At 38.5% G+C, this 17161-nt stretch overlaps 1 protein-coding gene across 4 annotated transcripts in view; it reads left to right on the top strand.

Annotated features, from left to right (window-relative positions):
• MIPEP (mitochondrial intermediate peptidase) overlaps positions 1-17161 on the top strand; it is a 170571-nt gene that overhangs the window by 18186 nt on the left and 135224 nt on the right. For all 4 annotated transcript variants that reach the window (XR_009213211.1, XR_009213212.1, XR_009213213.1 and 1 more), the window contains exons 6-10: positions 239-421; positions 986-1142; positions 6248-6296; positions 7994-8054; positions 11387-11439. Coding sequence is in view for 1 of the 4 variants with exons in the window: in XM_032150652.2 (XP_032006543.1) it covers positions 239-421; positions 986-1142; positions 6248-6296; positions 7994-8054; positions 11387-11439 (503 nt within the window). In the remaining 3 variants the exon portion in view is untranslated. The remainder of the gene's footprint in view (positions 1-238; positions 422-985; positions 1143-6247; positions 6297-7993; positions 8055-11386; positions 11440-17161) is intronic.

Genomic DNA, 17161 nt, shown 5'->3' on the forward strand with positions numbered 1-17161 from the left:
AACCTTAAAGCATAGAAACAGCAGGAAACCATAAGTATGATCTTTTTGTTAGAATATTAAATATCTGTTAAAAGTAAAATTAATATTTATAATACAGTAACAATATATTCATTTTACTAAACTAATATTAAATGATAATTCAACAATGCATATGTTGACATCTTTATATTTTGTTTATTAAATTGTGAAATATTAATTCAAAATGCCTTTAAATAACTTTTACTCCTCCTGCATACAGCGTAAAAGAGCAGTGGACCTCAATGTTAAAATCTTGGATTTGAGCAGTACATTTCTTATGGGAACCAATTTTCCCAACAAGATTGAGAAGCATCTCTTACCAGAACACATTCGTCGTAACTTTACGTCTGCTGGGGATCATATCATAATTGATGGTCTCCACGCAGAATCGCCAGATGACTTGGTATGTATGTTTCATTCTCTTTGTTGTTGAGGTCCCATCTGTGTGTTGCTACTGTTTTAACCCAAAATTCAGTGATAATATAATAGTATCCTTAAGAACTTTTTAGCATTACTAAACCCTAAAAATTTAACTTGTGGAATTATTAATGCCATAAACACTTTAAAGAATGAAAATGATTTCATTACTTATATTTCATACTAGACTCCTTATTTTTCAAGTATGATTAATAACAGCATTGACTGACATTCTAGACTACAGAGACTTTTAAATTCATGCAGCCTTACTTCTCCTGGTTAAGACGCTTTATAGCATAGAGATCCACGCACTGGGTAGAGGTTTGCCCCGCCGTACCTCAGAACAGTACCCTAGAGCTGCAGTCAAGTATGCTGTTGCATCCCATGCTATTTTATGACTCTGGAAGTTTTATCGCCTCATGTAGACCATTGCTTTATTTTGAAAGCGGTGATCATCTGCAGATCAAGTGGTGAGCATGAGCCTGTGTTATGGTTGCATAGGACTGTGTCATGGTATTTATAGCCTTCACCATTTACTTTTTAAACGTAGGTGCGAGAAGCTGCTTACAAAATTTTTCTTTATCCCAATGCTGGTCAATTGAAATGTTTAGAAGAATTGCTCAGCAGCAGAGATCTTCTGGCAAAGTTGGTGGGGTATTCCACGTTTTCTCACAGGGCTCTCCAAGGAACTATAGCTAAAAATCCAGGTAAGCCTGTTTATCCAACATTTAAGGGCAAAATAGGATTTTTATGAAACTGAGCTTTAGATTTTAAATAGCTGTAAATTAGTGTTCTATTTTTAATACATGCAGAGAACCATTTATTGAGATTTTCTATGTATTTTTATAGGAACCATTTTTAAATAGAGCTAATAATTTGGCATAATTCTGTCCAACCAAAGAATTTTATTTTATGTGAATGTTCAGAGTAAAATCATAAGCTAAATTTTCATTTTGATGTTAGTCTAAATTGTTTTCATTTTAACCCAGTTTCTGTGTTGAATTTGACAAATTGGTTAGAAATAGGGTAAGAGAATGAAAGATGAGTATGTTTACTGAGGTCAAGGTTAAATGTAGGTTAGGTCATATAAAAAACACACAGCCAGATAAGCCTCCTTTTCAGAGAGTCTTCTCTTGTACTGCTTAGGAAGGTTTGTGCTAGGTGAGGTGTTACAGAAGTGTGTCATTGGGTTTGTCATAGACTTGCCTTGTGCTATGTTGAGTTCCTTATGATTCATAATGTCTAAGAGAAAATGTTACACAATAATAATATAAATGTACATAATACGTTTTTTCAAAAGCATTTATTAACTTACAGTTGTATTTTAGGTGGTGAGTCAGGAGTAGGGTGGCCATGATGGTGGAGCTGCGTGAGACTCAAGGTCTTGGCAGTGAAGTTGCAAGACTTAGTGAGGGTGAGAGGGAGGAGGAGGCAGTGTGGTAGGCCCCCGGGGTTTCTGGTTGTAATCTGGTTAGACATTCCACTCATGGACAGAGGGGACACTGGGGGCAGATCACAACCTGAATCCTCGCTTGTCTTTATTCCTTCTGTGCTTGTCCCTTCTCACCCTAGCATGTTCCTCTCTTCTCTAAAGTTCTCTAAATGCACTCAATCTTACTTCTTACTCTTTCATAAACAACTGTTTCCCTTGACCTGTCAAGGCTCTCGGTTAAGCTACAGGCGTGTCACACTCATTGCGTCCTGGGTTCCCTTGCTCATGTCACTCTCCTACAGAGAGCAGCTTTTCTTCCTGGTCTGCCTCTTAAAATCTTACCCCTTTTTTTAGTGCTCAGCTCAAAACCCACCTCTTTCATGAAGCTTATTAAACTTTTTCACTTTCCTTGGACTCCTTTGTCCCCGAACCCTTAAAACACTTATAATTTGTTTCATATAATTGAAGCTCCTAAACAGATACAATATGTATGTTATGTATTAAATGTGTGTTTTTAGTGTGTGTTTTTTCTTTTTTTGTAAGTATCAGTTTGGTGAAAAGTATGTTTTTCTGTAGTCTCTGTTGTCAACAGTTTGATTACAATAGTACCGTATTTTTATTTTATATTTATATAAAATAATAATATTAGAATATCATTCAATGCTTATCCTGTTGTTATCTCATTTCCTTCCTCTGCAGCTTTGTGAAGTAGGTATTTGTATTCATGTCACAGATAAGGAATCTAAGGTTAGGTTATATTGCTAAAATGTGGCAGAACTGAAGCCTAAACACATATTCTACATTTATGGTTTTCCATAGGCTGCTTGAGACCTAATGCCCTATGTTTTATATCATCTACATCCCATTTTTGTTTGTCAATTCAGCAAATATTTACTGATTGCCCACTATATGTCAGATATTATTCTCGGTCATGGAAATAAGTCAGTGTATAAAGCAGAAGAAAATTCCTATCCTTATGCAGTTTACATTCTTGTGAGCAAGGGAAGACAGTTAAGAACGAAATAAGTAGATAAAGTATGTGGTATGTTATTAGTTAATACAAGCCATGGAGAAAACTGAACAGGGAAGGGGATAAGGAATGTGGGCATGTAGGCTGGTGCTGGAGTTTTAGAGAGCGTTGTCGGAGGGCTCACTTAGAATGTGGAATGTGAGCGCGCTCTTGACAGACACAAGCATGAGGCTGTGGCTCTTGGGGGGAGAAAGGTTTCACGCAGAGTCACTATCAAGTGCTAAGGTCTTGAGGCAGAAAAATGCATGCCATGTTTGAGGAGGGCAGAGTGGCTGAAGCGCAGTGTGTGCAAGGAGAGTGGCGAGAGGTGGGAACAGACTGACAAGGGGTGGCATTAAGTGGAGACTTGACGCAAGTGCAGCAGGTCACTGTGGGGGTTGGGGCAGAGGAGTGAGATTATCTGACTCCAGTGCTAATGGTGAGTTAGTGCTGCCGTTCCTGAGAGAAGACTGCAGCAGGGCCAGGGTAGAAGAGGGCCTGTTTAGATGCTGTTTTGCAGTAACCATGATGAGAAATGTTGGCATCTTGACCAGGTGGTAGCAGGGAAGGTGGTAAGATGTGATCAGATTCTGGGTACAGGGTATTTGGAAGAGGTAGCTAACATTTTTGACCTAAGCAACTAGAAAGAGAGTGAGTTACTACTGTTAACTAAGATTGGGAGGACCGGGAACTTGGTTTGGTTCAAGTTAAGTTTGAGATACCAAATGAGGTTCAAGTGGTGAAGTTGGGTAGGCAGTTAGAGTGTGGAGTTCTGAGCTTCATAGGTAAGTCTGAACCTCTAAAATGAGATTCTGATACCACTAAGAGTGAACTTAAAGAACAAGTCCAAGGACTGCGCTCTGGGGCCTTCAAGTTTAAGAGGCCAGGCATGTGAGGAACTGTTAGTTAATGCTGTCAGATGTAACGGCCACTAAGGGAGGTGGAAAGTGATTACAGGGTGTGGTCCTGGAGGCCACGCAGAAGGTCTGCCTACAGGAGAAGGGAGAGATCAGCTGACTCATGCTGTGGCCAGGTCAGATGTGAGGAGGGCTGGGCATGACCACTGGCTGTAGCAGCGTGGAGCTCACTGGACCTGCAGCACCCAGCTCCAGATTCCATGACTGACAGGTCACCCTTGTGCACTAAGTGCTTGGTGTGCTGATGTATTGGCAGGGGGCTGTTGTGCACATCATCACATAAGATGTGCCCTGGGTCCTTGAGGATTTAAAGCTTAGTTGAGGAGCCGGATATATGCATAGAAAAAGATAAATAATAATACAGGTTGGCACGTTTTCGGTGCCGATGGAGTAGTACAGACAAAACAATGCCATGGGATTTAGGAGCTCGGGGCATTTGTCAGATGCATCTGTGGCTGTTGAAGGCGCCCTGAGGGAAATGAAACTGTCATGCACAGTGATGGAGTGAGCCCTCAGCAGAGCAGAAGGAAGACAGGAGAGGCTGACTGAGGCTAAGGTGGGCATTCATGTGGCCAGTGAATGAGGAGGTAACTGCAGTGAGGCACTTAGTGGGGGGTTTCAAACTGAATCTTAATATGACAATTCTCTGGGGACACTAATTGAGGCAGGCCAGGTGTGGTGTCTCATGCCTATAATCTCAGCACTTTGGGAGGCTGAGGCAGGCAGATCACTTGAGGTCAGGAGTTCGAGACCAGCCTGGCCAACATGGTGAAACCCCCATCTCTACTAAAAATACAAAAATTAACTGGGCGCGGTGGCGGGTGCCTGTAATCTCAGCTACTCAGGAAGCTGAGACAGGAGAATCGATTGAACCCTGGGACGCAGAGGTTGCAGTGAGCCGAGATGGCACTTCTGCACTCCAGCCTGGGTGACAGAGCAAGACTCTGTCTCAAAAAAAAAAAAAGATTAATTGAGGCAGATTCTTCACATGTAAAATGACTGAAAGAATAAGATGGGTGAATGTTAAAACATGGTTATTAAGAAATAAAATGTATCCAGGCATACATGGGGATTCATTTGAAAACAGTTTGGTATGGTACCTGGAATATAATCCTAAAATGAGATTTCATTGTTGACTAAATAATGTCTTTGTTCCCCAAAAATTCTTACTGTTGTTTCATATGGCACATGAGCCAGTGTTTTCAGAATTCGTGTACACAGGACTTGTTAAGTATTGACAGTGGCAAGAAACCTCATGGTTTGGGTTTATGTTAACCACCATTATTTATTTCCTTAGTCTTTTATTTCACTCAAAAGGGGATAACTTAAATTGAAGAGAGGGCAAGAAACTTAAAACTGTATAAAAGATTATCTGGAAAATATAAACATAGTATTTGTGGTGAACTAAAATACATATGAAAGCTCTGTACACATAAGTCAGTGATAAAAAGTGCTACATTCGGAAATACTTACAAAACATTTCCTCTTGTGGGAAACGGTGGTAATTCTACTACACTGCCTTTATGGGTTTGTAAATTATGACAACTATGGCAGAAGTATTTTAATAAAAATACTTTAAAAATTCTATCAGAAGTTAACATTTATTTTTCTTATTTTGCCATTTTTTCCATATTTATCCTGAATAGATTATTCTACAGTTGTATGTAACGATAAAATTGTTACCAAGAAAAACATTGATTTAAAAAAATTTATTTCAGGGAATTATACTTCTACACTGCACCTATTTTTATGAACAAAGCAGAGTCTAGATATCTCTTTAAAACTTTGAAAACATCAGACATGTCTAAGAACTTTTTTTTCTTACACATATGAATAGATAGAAACACCTTGAAATTTTGGACTTTTTTCTTTAGCCTCCCATTAACTGTTTTTTTTGTTTTTTTTGTTTTTTGAGATGGAGTCTCACTTTCTTGCCCAGGCTGGAGTACAGTGGCACAGTCTGGGCTCACTGCAGTCTCTACCTCCTGGGTTCAAGCTATTCTCCTGCCTTAGCCTCCCAAGTAGCTGGGACTACAGGCATGCACCACCACGCCTGGCTAATTTTTGTATTTTTGGTAGAGATGGGGTTTCACCATGTTGGCCATGCTGGTCTTGAACTCCTGACCTCAGGTGATCCACCCCCCTCAGACTCTCAAAGTACTAGGATTACAGGCATGAGCCACCTGGTCCCATTAACGCTTTTAATTTTGAGATATAATCTGAGGCTGTGGATTATTAGTATGCCAATTTAATTTTTTTCTGATGAAAAGATCATCATCACCTAGAAGTATTTACTATATGTTTGGTATATGTTGGTAGCTCTACTTCCCTTTGAAAATCATCACTTTGAGGGAATTGTAGTATATAGATTATGATCATCACATAATAATTTTAACAGATATGTTCATTTTATTTCACATAATTGAAGATATTTTCTTTTGGATTTCATTTTAGAGACTGTCATGCAGTTCCTTGAAAAACTATCTGACAAACTTTCCGAAAGGTTAGTTTTTATTCTACTATTTAGTTTTTTGGTTATATGTTATTTAGTCTTTTTAAAGAAGACTTGATTTATAAAAAATTAGGAAGTGTGGCCTAGAATATAAGTTTTGGCATATTGGACCAGACCCGTCTCACTATGAGACATACTTTTCAAGGCCATAGTTGTCTTCCTTGTGTGCCATTCTTGAAAACATAAGCTGTCCCCTTTCATTAAACAATTGTTTTTAGAAATTCATCTTTAATTTGCACTTTAAAAATCTTTACCAAAATGTTTTTGAAACTATTTATTTTAACTTGTACCATGAATTTTATGACAAGTTCATAAAGTAGTATTTCTCTTCTTTTGGCCTAAATACAGGAGGCTCATGGATGTGGTGTCTTTTTGATTTTGTGTAGTATTTTAAGAATGTTCTATCTCAACATTTGTAATTTCAAGCTGAAGTGTTTCACTGCCTTTGGTGTGTCCGTTTGTTATATACAAGTTGAGTGTCTCTTATCTGAAATGCTTGGGACCACACATGTTTTGGATTTCATTTTTTGGGGGGAATTTGAAATATTTGTATATACATAATGAGATATCTTCGGGATGGGACCCAAGTCTAAACATGAAATTCATTTATGTTTCATATATACCTTATATACATAGCCTGAAGATAATTTCATACAGTGTTTTTAATAATTTTGTGCCTGAAACAAAGTTTTGGCTGCCACCTATCACCTGTATTCCTGCCTCCCCTGCCCCTCCCCTGCTCAGTGCCTTCCATCATACACTTGCCCTTCACTGGCCCTCTTCTAGGACTTAGTTGAGAGGCAGCACACCTTTAGGTACTAAGGATTCTAGGAAGAAGCAGTCACGGTTTGTAAAAAAGGATGATGTTTTCTCTTTTTCTCTTGTGATGCTGTCTAAAATTTTGTTTGCCTGTTTTGGCTACACCAACACATTGGATCTTGGCTCACATTTCTGTTTTGGACTATAAACTCATGCCTTAGAACTCATTCTTCTCTAGTTTGGATTATGTTTATAAATTCTAAAATTTTCTTTTAATGATCCTGGTGAACGACCGTGTCTTTGATACAATCAAGAGGGTTAATTATGCACTTACTGAGGATTTATCCTGCTTTACTTAGTTAAGTGTTAGTAGTCTTTCTCTACATAGCTATAGATTTTTGAGCAAGCATAGCTTCATCATTTTACAGGTATATTTAGGAATTAATTCCAATATACATGTCATATTCTACAAATATTAAATACCTATTTAATTATTGACCAGCTAGAGTTTTTCTATAGGGGAAAAATGACTAGAAATCTTAAATGTAGCCAATGATAAAATTCCTTTCTATGAGTTAATTTGTTAAGTCTCTTTTAAAGGTATACCAAAAAGTAGTGATTTAAAGTTTGCTGATTAATGCTTTGCATGTTTGTAATGACATTGCTAGTTTTTCCAGGCTTTAGTACTCTTGAGACATTTATCCACCATGATGCTTTTTAAGGTAGAAATTGCAGTAATATGCTGCTTTATATATTGTTATTTCTCATGACACTTAGGTAAAATTTGGATTAATAGTGATATACGTGTGCACTACTGATTATATCTAATCTTCTTATGAATATTGGAATGTAACATAAGCAAGCTAGTCCTTTCATAATGTAATTATTAAAACGTTGTCCTAACAAGTAATGATAAACCTGTTTTATAGAACTCTAAAAGATTTTCAGATGATACGAGGGATGAAAATGAAACTGAATCCTCAAAATTCTGTAAGTATGTTGGAATATTTTTATTATAATATAGACAGTCTGTCAACTGAAATCAGTATCTTTTGATTCAGGAATTTTCTTGTGATAGGCTACAGGTCCATTTAGTCTTGTTTCTGATCCTCGGTTTTGGTGAATAAAGATGTTGAAATATTTGATTCTTACGTCCCAAACTGATGTTGCCTGTACATACAGCATTTTTGTTGAGGAGTCGACATAGTTTATGTATATACACTAACACTATGTGTATATATTCATGCAAAGACTGCTTTCATTCTGTGGAATGTTGGCTTCTCAGTTTGAAGCAGACTTTAAGGAGACTCAGTGGAGGCTTCATCTGGCAGGTGGCAGTTTTAACCATCAGTGTTAACGTTGCAGTTCATTTGCTTATTTGTTAGCTAATTTATGGTGCCCAATTGAGTAGGTCAGTATTTGACTAACAAAGTACACCACATTCAAAAAACACTTAAGTGCTGTTTTCAATCATATGATTATATGATCTTCCTTATGTGATCCAAGAGTATAAACAAGTATTGTTATGGCCAGAATGCTGCCCAGGTGATTGGGGGAGTGCCCTGAAAAGTGTCGAGATTCCAGATATTAGGACTCATTCCCATTTGGTTCCAGGGCACTACAGGATTGCCGGGGTTGTCTACACCATTCTTTTCTAAATGCTGTTGTTAATTCTTGACTTAGTTGCTGCTACCAGAGCCATAGTCATAAGGAAGATTTAGGGAAATGGACCTTGCAGATTTACAAACTGTTTACTAGCTTCCCAGATATAGCCACTAGGAAACAGATTAATTCCATTAAACTCAGCGATGTGTAGAGTAGCATGTCAGTCTGTTAATTTATGGAAGGAGCTGTGTCTAGCAAAGTAATTACTGTTAGTCCTCTGCACACCTCTGGTAGGTAGGCTCATTTGGGAAACCATATAATAGATAAGAATTTAGTTTGGTGACTATAGAAACAAAAATAAAAAATAAAAGTGAATATGACTTTTAAACTGTTATCTGTAGATATTTGTATATCACTTATGGATACAATTATTCTGCAGATATTTGTGAAATGCCCAATCTCCTCATGAAGACCTGTTTTGGTGAATGGTGCCACCATTCACCCTGCTGCTCTAGTCAGGACCTATACTTAATCCAGACCAGTGGTTCTCAAAGTGTGGTTTCTGGACCAGAAGCAGTAGCATCACATGGGAACCTGTTAGAAATGCAGATTCTTGAGCCCCACCTCGGACCCACTGAATCAAAAACTGGGGTGAGCTCCACAATCTGTGTTTCCACAAGCACCCCAGGCACTGCACACTCCCCTCCCCCATAATCATTTGTTAGGTCCTGCAGATTCTCCCTCCCTGTGAACTCTTGTGTTTTCTCCTGTGCCCATTGCCATAGCCTGGGTTGGGATCATTATTCTCACCCAGATGGTAACTGGGATTGCCTGACTGGTTTCTAGCCTTTTGTTTTTGCTCCACTCGAAGTCGTCTTGGATTCAGACAGTTTAGCCATGTATTTAGCCCAGTGTTAGGCATATAATTGGTTGTCAACACTTATTTGAACTATGAATGAATAATGAATGAATGAATTGCCACCAGAGGGATTTGTCTAAAAAGCAGATCTGATCTTGTCACTCTGTTGTTTAAAATTCTTCAGTAGCTCCTGGTTATTCTCCAATTTCCTTCCTACTGCCCTGCTGCTCCCACCAAGCCCTCATGATTTGGCCCTTGCCTCCTTCTCTAGCTTCATCTTCTGCTGCCCCTCCAAGTCGAGGCCGTGTTCTTTGCTCTCTCCTAATACCTGTGCGATGCTCATGTGATCTCTATTCACTTAGTTTTGCTTTCTTTCTTTGCTTTGCTTTCTTTGATTCTTTTATTTGAATTAATATTTATGTGCCGGCCACATAAATGTGGCATGGTGGGCAGCTTCCAGTCATTTACAAACACCACCTACAGGAATGCCTTTCCCCCTTTCTCATCTGGATTAACTGCTTCTATCATAAAACCCAATTCAGGCTTTGCCTTCTTAAGAACATTTCCTAACCTTCCTACTCTTCTTGTGGGCTGTGTTTTACATGGCACAATGTAGGCATGACATACTGTCCTCTGATTGTTGAGTCACTTGCCCTTCTACTGCCTAGGCTATCATCCTCTTGTTTTTGTCTCATTACAGCCTGCACTCTGTCTGCATCTAGCAGATAGTAAATAATCATCTGTTAGAGAAAACGTGTGCCAAGACCTGAACACTGTGGGGCTAGGGTTCCATCGACGCAGTCCCTGCCCTTCAGGCACTCATGGGGAGAAAGAAAATAAGCCTGCAAGTATCTTAGATTGTCATACATCCCATGATATAAGTATTACCATGGAATATGGGAAATAACACCTTGCTATTGGAGGAGATTATGCCTAAACTGAAATGTTGAAGGGTGATGGTAATTAGGAGAGCAGCCACCATTTGTTGAGCCCTTACTCAGCGCCAGATATTCTACTTAATAGTTTAAGTACATTCAGCAGTCCTATTTGGGAGGTAATGTTGATTCTTTCAACAAATATTTACTGAGTGACTACCCTGGGCCAGGCACTGTTCAGGGGACAGGAATGTAATAGGGAAAGATGCAAACAAAGTCCCTATCATCATGCAGTTTATAGTCTGGTATGGATTGGAAACTTGAGCCCAGGCAGTCGGTCTTCACAGCCTGGTCTCTTAACCACTCTTTTGTCCACCTGGACACCTAGAAGGAAGGACAATTCATTGAAGTATTCAAGCTTTCCCTTCTTTCAGTATTATGTGCCAGTCATCAAAAGCAACTAGTGCTATAGTACTTCTTTATGACATATTTTCTTTGCCAAGATTAGAGTTAATTCTGCCTTGGTTACATTTTAAATTGCTGCTTTCATTTTTGATATCTACCCAAAGCTTCTTGCTTAGATTTAGAAAGAACCTTAATCTTACCTTTAGTACACTCATCTTACCTGCAGTGTGTTTTGTGGATTAATACATGGGTTACATTTTGGGAAAAATTTCATTATAGCTAATATAATTCATTAATGTTTACTTTTGTTAGATTCCACTTTAGAATGACATTTGTTTGTCTTTTCCCCAGATTCTGGGGTAGGTCTTAGTTATACTTCGCTATCCCTTGATTACAGGGAAGTCAAAATAAGGAGCCAGGTATTTTCTGCCAAGCTGTCAATTTTTTAAGGGATTCTATAAAATTGTTCTGATTTACATGAACAGTAGCTGGTTTACATTCTATAAGCTGGCCACGTTGCTGATAAAAACTATGAAAGAGTCAGTAGCTTTCCTTAACAGTGAATTATTCCATTGTAGGAAGTAATGCCTTGGGACCCTCCCTACTACAGTGGTGTGATTCGTGCAGAAAGGTAAGTTTTCAATAAACACCCATACAGGAAAACGAAAAAGGAAACTAATGTTTATTCAGCAGCTACTGTCATCTACTGAGTTGCCCACAGTACAAACCCTTCCCCTGACACCATTCTTTCTGCTGGCGTGGTCTGCTCCACTCATGAATTCTTCAGCTGCTTGTATCATTTTCTTGTTTAAAACTCCACAGTCTGGTCCCTCTCCAGCCCTGCCCTTGCGTAGCTTTCTGATTCTCTTCCTAGGCTGTGAGCATTGCTGGAATCCTTGTTGTGTCACGTTGCTGGCCCAGAGTAGGGGCTCAGCATGTGTTTACTGATAAAGGAATAAAGCGGTACATGGCATGGTGCTGCGTTATTTTCTTATGTTTTCTCATTTTTATTTGGACACATATATTGTCAACATATCATTGGTCCATCTGGAAGGATATAAATGAAATAAAGATTTAAGGAACTTAAGTTGACAGAAGTACTCCTCTGGCTTCTGTATCCTCCTGTGTTTATTATATTGGAGAAAAGTAGGTATGTCCTTCTCTCCCTACATACACACTATTTCTGTAATTTTTGTATTATAAACCCAATAAATAGAGCTCTTTTCACAGTGAACACGCTTTAAAATGTTTATAGCTCAAGCAACTTTATATACCCAATAGGAATTTTTTAAAAAAAATCTCAGAATCCTACTCTTTAACAACTTATTAACATTTTTCTCTTGTAGTTAATTTTTGAGATACGCTGTTTAGGAGAGTTAAGGTTGATTTAGGTAATAGAAGAAAATGTAAGTTTTTTGGTTTTTCTTCCTCATTAAAGCATACCAGCATGTACTGTGATGATATGTGAATTTATTTGGTATTAAGCTTTAAAATATTTGTATTACTATGCATTATTGAAGCATCAAGTAAAGCATAGTAGGTACTTCTCCAAAATAGGAAGTATTTGCTTAATTATTTATTTCGGCATTTGTCGTAAAAACAATAACTTTCTATGTTCTTTTCTATACCAGCAGGATGAGGTAGCCTAAGATCAATTAGTGTGTTGAAACACTTACTCACTTAATTTTCATTTATTTTCCACTCTTTGGGCTCCATCCATCACTGTTGCCAAAACCATTTTTACTTACAAGGCGTAATTGTGTCCTAACCTTTAGTTAAGAATATTTGGTCAGATACTATTTTTTATTTTTATTTTTCATTAAACAACTCTTTTTAGAGACAGGGTCTCAGTTTGTCGCCCAGGCCAAAGTACAGTGGCACAATCTTGGCTCACTGTAGCCTCAACCTCCTAGGTTCCAGCAGCCCTCCTACATCAGCCTCCCAAGTAGCTGGCATTACAGGTGTGTACCACCATACCCAGCTGATGTTTTAATTTTTTTGTAGAGATACAGGTTCTTGCTGTGTTGCCCAGGTTGGTTAGCTACCATTTTTAAAAAAATGTATCTCAAATTCAGCATCAGTCTTCTTTTTAGTGAAAACACATAAACTGTTATTCAGAATCTATAATAATTTGGTTATGGTAAACAACGAGGGTTTAGAATATATTTGTTTTACAAAATTGTTTTCTGGTTGCAGAACTTGAAACTCTGCTCCTTATAGTTGCATTAAAAATAAAATGTCTCTTTTAAAATTCTGTCAAAGAAAGATTTGGCTTGGTTGTTTCACCTGTTAAAGATGTAGGATAAATCAGTAGTAAAATGTATTTGTACTTTCCATGTTTATGTAAAGCATTTGATTTTTGACATTGGAGAGTAATGTAAATTAAATATATTTAATATTAAATATTCTAATTTTTAGAATTCTAATTTTAATTCTAAATATTTAAAATATTAAATATTCTAATTTTTGCTACTCTCATTTTTATCTGGTATTCCTTTCATATCATGTCCCTGATACCTGATTATTTTCATTAATGCCTTAGCCTTAAATGTAAGTGATAGTTTTTTCACTTGACTATACTCTGTAAATGTAGCATGCCCAAATGGTGGTTCTGAGGTAGGAGATCAGCAGGACTTGTTTTCTGGTCACAACCTCCTGACCAAAACAGGATCTGGTCCAGACAGGATGAAGTAAAGAAACCAGCCCAGACCAGCAGATGGCAGGGAAAGGGATTTCTGGCTGCCCTCACTACTCATTAGCATAAGACACTCCCACCAGCGCCTTGACAGTTTACAAGTGCCAAGGCCAATACCCGGAAGTTAGCACCCCCTTCCTAGAAAGTTCTGAATGATTGACCCCAATTTGCATTAACCTACCCCTTAATTTGCATTTAAATAACAGTGGGTATAAATATAGCTGCCAACAGCCCACAAGCCTGGCTCTGGGCGTACTGTAGGATTTGATCACAACCTACTTTTGTTTTGCAGAAAGAAACATCTCTACTCAAATTTATTTGTTCTGATTTTTCTTCCACCCCTGCTCTTCCTCCTCCACAGTTTATCCTAGCCAAAACCCTTTCTGTCTCAAAGGCAGAACCTCTGTCGGGGGAGCAGTGGGTTCCCATTGCCTCCCTGGTTTGTCTTACACATCTGTGACATCTTGCCAGGTGTCCATGAAGCCGCTGAGTCTGCGCTAGCCTTGTGTAGCTCCTGGCTCCGCTGTGCTAACAGCCTGTGTGCTACACAGTTGACCTGCTAATATGTTCTTCTGGACGTTAAATCTGTCTTGTCAACCATATTTTAAAGCTCTATAAGAACAAACATTCTGGACCCTCAGTAAATGCATATTAATTCATAGCCCCTATTCAAGCTTGTATCTAGACCAGTAACCGTGAAAAGCAATCCAGTGATGAGGTTTTTTCAGAAAGAGAATGCCATGTTTTTGCATGACATGTTTGCAGTGCTCATTGGTTGATGGAGTTTTCCACCTGCTTGCTAAGTCCTTGAGATCACCAGGTATGCTGGGAACACAATGTAGTCTGCCAGATATCCATGTGGGGCTTTAGCTTATTTTAAAGTTTTAATACTAATTTATTTATTTGGCTATTAACTCAGTAAAAGAACCAGGAAAAGGGATGCAGAAATGCATCAGAAGGGGTTATAAGAATCGGGTTTTAAAAATCTATTTTAAGTAGCTTAACAGGCTCCTGAGTTTTGGTTTGAGGCTTCAGTGATCTTGATTGACAAGAGGAGGCTGCTGCACAGGTAATGGATGAGAAAAGAAAGGAAAAATATCATAGGTTGAGTTTGAGGTTAGAAGAGTGGAACAAAGTGAAGATTTCTAAATCCTTGTTAAATTCATCACCTTTCAAGTAAAGACTTAAATGTGTGGCTTGACACAAAATGAAAAATAGAAGGGGCTTTCCTTGATTTGAGCTTTTTTTTCAAGTTAACCTCAGGGAGTCTTTTGCTTTTATGTTAAATACTTCAGATTTATTTCAAGTTTTTAATGTTTGTCTAAAGAAAAGTAAGAACCTGTTTAGAAGCAGGAGAAGAAATTAACATGTTTTGAAAGTGCCAAAGGTTGATCTTTGGAAATACCGTAGTAGTATAAATGACTGTCAGCAAGTCTTAAAAGAGCAGCTCATTTTTCCTTTTTAAAGCTTTAGTGTAAGATTCTTCATGGAAGAGTAACATTACCTCTTTCAGATACGAAAATAAATTATTTTATTTGAAATTAAATTTTATTTTTGATTAGGCAATACATTCACATGGCTCAAAAAATCAACAATGTTAAGAAGTATTAATTGAGAATACTCATCTCTACCTCTGCCCCAGAAGTCATCACTTTTAAGTTGTTTAATGTATCCTTCCAGTGTTTGGTTTTGTTTTTGATGGTTTGGAGACACTATTTCTTTTCTGTAAGTAATGAGTTTCAGTATTTCACTTATTTTGGTGCTATTTTTGTTTGTTTGTTTGTTTTTCTTTTTTTTTTTTGAGACAATCTTCCTCTGTTGCCCAGGCTAGAGTGCAGTGACATGGTCTCAGCTCACTGCAGCCTCTGCCTCCTGGGTTCAAGTGATTCTCCTGCCTCAGCCTCCCAAGTAGCAGGGATTACAGGCATGCACCACCACACCCAGCTAATTTTTGTATTTTTAGTAGAGACAGAGTTTCACCATTTTGGCCAGGCCGATCTCAAACTCCTAGCCTCACGTGATCCGCCTGCCTCAGCCTCCCAAAGTGCTGGGATTACAGGCGTGAACCACCACACCCTGCCAATTTTGGTGCTGTTTTTAAATTAAGATATCACTGGGAAAGGGAATTCAGTATTGTCTATTCCTTGCTAAGATATATTCTTAAAATCTCAAGAGCATTCACATAATGAAATACGGATGTTTTGTGCTTTAAACTATTCAAAAAATGGGCTCTCACAGAAGGACTTTTTTTTGATGTGAGAAATTGCATGCTTTGTTAGTATAGGATTAGTGATCTTGGTGGTTCTAAATTTTTAAAAATTAACCTTTATTATGAAAACTTTCAAAATAAATGAAATAGATAGGAAATGGATGGCTCAGTCAAAAGAAAAAGAACAAAGAAAAAATTGTTTAAGAAAAAATGAATCGAAAAAACAGAAGTAGAGCAATATAAGTAACCTCTGTATATTGATCTCCCAGATTCTACAAAAAAAAAAAAAATGTTGTTTTTTTTTGAGACGGAGTCTCACTCTGTCGCCCAGGCTGGAGTGCAGTGGCACAATCTCAGCTCACTGCAAGCTCCACCTCCCTGGTTCAGGCCATTCTCCTGCCTCAGCCTCCTGAGTAGCTGGGACTACAGGCGCCTGCCACCACGCCCAGCAAATTTTTTGTATTTTTAGTAGAGACGGGGTTTCACCATGTTAGCCAGGATGATCTTGATCTGCTGAACTTGTGATCTGCCCACCTCGGCCTCCCAAACTGCTGAGATTACAGGCGTGAGCCACCACGCCCGGCCAATTACCAAGATTTTTCTACGTTTGCTTCATTTGTGTCTTTGTAAAATTTTCTTATTTCTTTGCTCTTCTTTTCCTTCTCCCTTCCCTCCCTGCTTTCCTTCCTTTCTCTTTTCTCATTACTAATGTACAGTCACGTGTCACTTAATGACAGGGATACATTCTGAGAAATGCTGCATTGTGGGCTGGGCACAGTGGCTCATGCCTGTAATACCAGCACTTTGGGAGGCTGAGGCAGGTGGATCACGAGGTCCAGAGTTCAAGACCAGCCTGGCCAACATAGTGAAACCCTGTCTCTACTAAAAATACAACAAAAAAAAAATTAGCCGGGCATGGCGGCATGTACCTGTAGTCCCAGCTACTTGGGAGGCTGAGGCAGGAGAATTGCTTGAACCCGGGAGGTGGAGGTTGCAGTAAGCCGAGATCATGGCATTGCACTTCAGTTTGGAAAACAGAGTGAGACTTTGTCTCAGAAAAAAAAAAAAAAAAAAGCATTGTTAGGCAGTTTTGTCATTGTATGATCTTAGAGTGCACTTACACAAACCTAAGGGTATAGTCTACACACACGCCTATGCTCTCTGGTATAGCCTGTCGCTCCTAGGCTACAAACCTGCACAGAATGTTACTCTACTGAATGCTGTAGGCAGCTGCAACACAATGATAAGTATATATGCATCTAAACATGGAAAAGTATAGTGAAAATAGGTATAAAAGATAAAAAATGATACACCTGTATAGGGCTCTTACCACAAATGGAGCTTGCAGGACTGGGAGTTGCTCTGGGTGAGTCTGTGAGTGAGTGGTGGTGAATGTGAAGGCCTAGGACATTACCGTACACCGTTATGACTTTATAGACACTGTACACT

Source organism: Hylobates moloch, unplaced genomic scaffold (assembly GCF_009828535.3).
Source record: "Hylobates moloch isolate HMO894 unplaced genomic scaffold, HMol_V3 SCAFFOLD_4, whole genome shotgun sequence".
In the NCBI taxonomy this organism is placed as follows: domain Eukaryota; kingdom Metazoa; phylum Chordata; class Mammalia; order Primates; family Hylobatidae; genus Hylobates; species Hylobates moloch.